The 6,000-nt window shown below is 37.6% G+C and overlaps 1 protein-coding gene across 1 annotated transcript; it reads left to right on the top strand.

Moving 5' to 3' along the window:
* Positions 1–386: 386 nt before the first annotated feature.
* On the top strand, positions 387–4,786 carry LOC121416529 (delta-like protein B). Its single transcript, XM_041610020.1, has 3 exons — positions 387–597; positions 2,055–2,150; positions 4,243–4,786. Exons 1-3 carry the CDS (start codon positions 435–437, stop codon positions 4,392–4,394), a joined length of 411 nt encoding a protein of 136 aa, XP_041465954.1. The 5' UTR covers positions 387–434; the 3' UTR covers positions 4,395–4,786.
* Positions 4,787–6,000: the final 1,214 nt, after the last annotated feature.

Below are 6,000 nucleotides of genomic sequence, written 5' to 3' on the forward strand. Positions count from 1 at the left end.
ATGCGATCTATCACACGGAGTTTGCAACAACATATACGGGTCGTACGTCTGTGGATGCGAAAGCGGCTATTGGATAAGATCGGGAATCGAATGTATTAATGCAAGTAAGCTAGATCCTGTTCATGGGGATGATCTATTGTTCCGTCCCCCCCCCCCCCCGTTTCCTCTCTTCACGACGTCACTGATTCATGCCTGTGGTATAAGATCCCTCTTTCATCTAAAATAATTTCGTTAATAAACTAAATTTCCTAATTGCCTAGCATCTTTTCAGTGTGGTCAATATCAATGAACGTATAGGACGTCAACACTGCAAAGGTTTGACGCCCTCTACGTTCGTTAATCTTTTTTTATGTCGCAACACCACTGATTGCTTGTGTAGACTATAATATTCAGATTAGTGCATAACACTGATCTGAATACATAAGCGTGTCATAATGATATGTGTTTTGTTTTTCTTTTATCTTCTTTCTTTGTATGTTTGTTTGCTTTTTTTTACAGATATCTGCGATGGAGACGATGCGTGTCTGAATGGAGGAAGTTGTATTAATGATTCGTGTACCTGTATGTATGGGTTTATCGGCGATAACTGTGAATTAGGTAGGTCTCTTATCCTTAAAGCAAGTATTCTGAACCCGGCTATAATTTAAACCTTGGTCCAAAGTTGCAGTTTAACTATGGGTAGCAAATGGTGATGTAATATCTAACAGTAGAGGTAAAAAAAGATCAAGTCATTGGCTTCCCATAATTTAGCTCGGAGATTGACCTTGGTCTAAGTTAAACCCCAGTTCAGAATACAGGCCTTTATTTATGTCATCATGAACATTCTTTATTTCCTTTATTTTATTAGTCAGGTGCATTGTTATTCCATGAGCTCATTGAGCTGCATGGCCCTACCGACGATGCAGATAATGCTGATATTGATGTTGTTGATTATGATGATGATAATGATGACGATGATGATGATAATGATGATAGTGATGATGATGATGATGATGATGGTGATGATGATGATTGTGATGATGATGATGATGGTGGTGGTGATGATGATGTTAGTGATGATGATGATGATGGTGATTGTGATGATGATGATGATAGTGATGATGATGATGATAGTGATGATGATGATGGTGATGATGATGATGTGGTGATGATGATGGCGACGATGATGATGATGATAATGACGATGGTCATTGTGATGGTGGTGGCGATGATGATTGTAAAAATGGGTTAGTGGGTTGGATAATAATGTTAATTTCGAGCAATTTGTACTTTTTCTGTATTCATACAATTATAGACAATGGGTGATTTCAAGTTCGGTGTTGGTGTTGGTGTTGAGAGTGTAAAAAGTCCGCTGAACCGAGCTCCTACACCGAGTTCAGAGGAACGATACCGGTTGCGTTTATCGATAGCACATGACGTCACGCTGCGCTGCTAAATCATCTCAACTTCACGCGAGAAGTCTCGACGACGAAAATAAAATCGGAGAGAAATGCATCAAACTCTCATCGTACAGAAGACAAATGATTTAATTGATTCAAGAATTCGAAAGAGAGAACATTATTCTTCATAAAAATATATAAAGCTCAAATAATTTGAACTCATCTTAACGGTAAAAGCAAATTTTACGGGGATGTTTCATCGTGTTCGCCGCCTGTTCACGAGCTTGAGATTGCCAACACCAACACCGAACTTGAAATCATGATTTTCCCAATCCCTAGGGGTTGGTATTGGTGAATGGGGAAATTGCACGTAGATCGTCAACACCAACCGCGGTGCTGGGTTTAGCAGACGATATTCAACATTATTCTTCAACACGAACTGCCGGAAATACGTCATATTTTTCGAGGTCAATCCCAACACCAGCCTGATTTCAAGTACGGTGTTATGGCTGGTGTTGGTGTTGTCACAACACTAACACCAGCTTTCAACACCGTACTTGAAATCACCCAATGAAATTGTATCGAATGAAATAGACCTTTAATATCAACAAATCATTCACTCAAGTATCACAAGCGCCCTCTATTTTTATAATTAATTTCATTTTTAAATTCCAGTTGACTGTGATATCAATCCGTGTAAAGTTGGATCAACGTGTAGCAACGATTTATGCCAATGCCAACCAGGGTTTAAAGGCAGTACATGTGAATCAAGTAAGTATTCCTGTGGAGCGTTATGGCCCAATGGATTAGTCTTCTGACTTTGAAACAGGGGTCTTGCGTTCGAATCCCAGCCATCGCATAATTTACTTCGGCAAAAAATCCATCCACATTGTGCTGCACTCGATCCAGGTGAGGTAGATGAGTACCATGAATGCCACCGCGGTGTAAAAGTCTGCGGGGCTAAAGCCAAGGTATAATGATATCCAATTAAGCGCATAGGGACGCATTTGGCAGTGATATACTATATACAGGCATTTTTTTTTACTATTTTTATTATTTCATTTATTGCTAGAGTCTTCTGTATTATAATCAAGTGTATTTCTTTTATTGTGTTATATTTTGTTACATATTACGTGAAGTATAAAAATTGTATTACACGGGAAAAATATTTGTTATAATTTCAATGTGATTAAGAAGGTGTTGATCGGATACAGAACTGACCCCCTCTCCCCTTTATTGCATGTCCTTGGGAAGCGGGGTGCTGTTTTTTTTTTCTTCTTCATATGCAGCACCCCCCCCCCCTGGTTTTCTGGAAGATGCGTTAAAATGCTAAAATGTAACCTTCATTCAATGACCTTCACTTTGTAGTGAAAAAAAATCATTCCAGGGCCCTGCTTTCTTGGTGACAAAAAAAGATGATTGGAATTGGAATAACAGCCTAATTAGTTGGGGTTTTTTCTCATTAATAAAAAAAAAACATTATACGTTACCCCCAAAAGTATGATCGAGTAGTGAGAATATTAATAGATATAGAAAAAAAAATAAAAAAGAATAACAAAAGGAGTTGTCTGCTTAGTTAAACTATATATATTGTCTCACCTGCAAAGCAGAGTGAGACTATAGGCGCCGCTTTTCCGACGGCGGCGGCGTCAACATCAAATCTTAACCTAAGGTTAAGTTTTTGAAATGACATCATAACTTAGAAAGTACATGGACCTAGTTCATGAAACTTGGCCATAAGATTAATCAAGTATTACTAAACATCCATTTAGAGTTTCATGTCACATGACCAAGGTCAAAGGTCATTTAGGGTCAATGAACTTAGACCATAATGGGGGAATCAACATCAAAATCTTAACCTGAGGTTAAGTTTTTGAAATGTCATCATAACTTAGAAAATATATGGACCTAGTTCATTAAACTTGGACATAAGGTTAATCAAGTATCACCAAACATCATGCACGAGTTTCATGTCACATGACCAAGGTCAAAGGTCATTTATGGTCAATGAACTTTGGCCGATTTGGGGGTATCTGTTGAATTACAATCAAAACTTTAAAAGTTTTTGAATCTGATTCATGAAACTTTGGCATAATTGTAATCAATTATCACTGAACATCCTATGCAAGTTTCAGGTCACATGATCAAGATCAAAGGTCATTTAGGGTCAATGAACTTTGGCCGAATTGGAGGTATTTGTTGAATTACCATCATAACTTTGAACGTATGTTGGTCTAGTTCATAAAACTTGGACATAAGAATAATCAAGTATCACTGAACATCCTGTGCGCATTTTAGGTCACATGACCAAAATCAAAGATCAATGAACTTTGGGCATGATGGGGAATCTGTTGAATTACCATCATAACTTTGCAAGTTTATTGATCTGACTTTTGAAACTTGTACATAAGAGTAATCAAGTATCACTGAATATCCTGTGCAAGTTTCAGGTCACATGATCAAAGTCAAAGGTCATGTGAGGTCAATTAATTTTGGTCACAATGGGGGTATTTTTTTGAATTACCATCCTATCTCTGTAAGTGTATTGGTCTAGTTCATAAAACGTGGAAATAAGAGTAACCAAATATCACTGAACATCTTGTGCGAGTTATAGTAGTTTTCAAAGTCAGCACTGCTGCTAGGTTGAATCGCGTGATCCAGGTGAGAGGCATTCCAGAGGCCTTCCACTTGTATATGTATATATATATATATACACACACACAAGTGGAAGGTCTCTGGAATGCCTCTCATAAGCACATTTTACCTTTGGCTTGACTCCCCTCCACCAAATATTCTGGCTCCGCCTCGGGACTTAACTGTTACAACTAATTATTCATATTTTCTCATTCGTTTTCATTTGCAGTTGATTGCAACATCGACCCATGCACGAACGGGGCTGTTTGTGAAAACCACTCCTGCACCTGCCCCGAGGGATACATAGGCCTCACGTGTTGGTATAAGATCCCAGCACGGACAGTTCACAACGTGACGTTCTTCGACGCGGATCCTCATTAATCTGGCTGAATGAATCAATTAATGATAAATGAAGATCATATTAGAACCGACAAAGTTTTTCTTCTCTCTCTCTCAAAGGAACACCATATTCTAAACAGAGTTAAACGGTAGTCTGAATATCAAATTCGGTTTGTCAAATAATTATGATAATTTTCATCTTAATAGATAAAACAAGAATGTCTTGCCGCATAGGCCTACTAAGACGTGATATGTCTTAATTGGCAAGTTATTATATGAATGTTATAAGGATGAAAAACTATCGTAACTCATCATTGTAGTTAATATTATAACAATACATGAAATAATAAATATTGAGATGATACTGTTATAAGCTGGATGTGGTATAGGCTATTAAAAATAAATGATAAAGATTCTGAGGCCAATGGTGTGCTTCTCTATCCAAAGGTTGCCTACACTATCATGAACCAATCCTCATTGCCACTTTCAATAGACCAGTTCGTAGTTACTTCATGGACAATTTTGGTCAAATGACCTTTCATTTATTTCATTATGATAGACAGATTTCAAAGCAAGATATTATAAGCTTGCCTTACATAGCAGGATAAAGAAATTGAATAAACCAGGTGGCTAGAAAAGCACACCAATGAACACTTTATGAAGGTATTTGTTGCATTCCTACTCTGAATGCATATCATAGCATTTTGCACAATGTACTTGGCAAACTGTGAAATACCAGTCGTTCGTACACATTGTTGTTTTTTGTGGATGTAAATGAAAACCACAATTCAAAAGAATATATGAATAATCAAGATATCAGAGTTGGTGCTTATCTCATTAGATTTTAAACCACCATGTCACTTTAGTACAAATGACCTTCCTCTGATCATGCGCAGAATCTTTTGATCATGCGCAGAAAGGAACTACGAACTGGCTTATTGGATCACCTCACGTGGCTGAATGTCTTTCCTATTTGATATATCGATTGGAATAAGGAACACGCAGACGGTTTCAGTCAGACCGCAAGTCCCTATCCTAATGAGCAAAAAGGCCAGATTCATCCAAATCATCTCGTGGCTGAATCCTGAATCAATAGAGATCTAAGTTTCATATCAAAATATGCTTGAAGGAAAAGGCCCGGGAAAAGGGAGTTACCCGTTACCCCTAGTAACAGGTCTAGTTCGTTATTTTGACCAATCAGAAGACCAGATTAATATATGCACTAAACGTCTCAAAGTTAACGATGTGTTGAAATAGATTTAGACACATCACTTCCAAGAGTTCCTGATTCATGTATTTTAACAGTTTTATAGACTGCAGGCACGAAAGGGGTCAAATATCCCTTATAAAAATCGCCAATGGTATTTGAATGGTGCCGAATGGTAGTTGAATGGTGATCTGAATGGTAAATGGTACGCGAATGGTATTTAAGTGGTGTTTCAATGGTAAGTTCTTAATGGTAATTGGTAGTTTATTTAATGGTAAATGGTATACCATATACCCAATGGTGTCTCAGCGGTATGTGACTAATGATATGATTGGTATGACGAATGGTATACCATTACCCAATGGTGTCTCAGTGGTATTCAATGGTGTCTCAGTGGTATGTGCTTGTAATGGTATGACTGGTATGATCATTGGTATACCA

This window comes from Lytechinus variegatus, chromosome 6 (genome assembly GCF_018143015.1).
Source record: "Lytechinus variegatus isolate NC3 chromosome 6, Lvar_3.0, whole genome shotgun sequence".
Lineage (NCBI taxonomy): Eukaryota > Metazoa > Echinodermata > Echinoidea > Temnopleuroida > Toxopneustidae > Lytechinus > Lytechinus variegatus.

Bases quoted from the DNA above. Each gene is read 5' to 3' on its own strand.
- LOC121416529 (XM_041610020.1), top strand. From the start codon at position 435: ATGATATGTGTTTTGTTTTTCTTTTATCTTCTTTCTTTGTATGTTTGT. The intron at 598-2,054 runs GTAGGTCTCTTA...TTTAAATTCCAG, and splicing joins CGGCGATAACTGTGAATTAG to TTGACTGTGATATCAATCCG. The intron at 2,151-4,242 runs GTAAGTATTCCT...TTTCATTTGCAG, and splicing joins AGGCAGTACATGTGAATCAA to TTGATTGCAACATCGACCCA.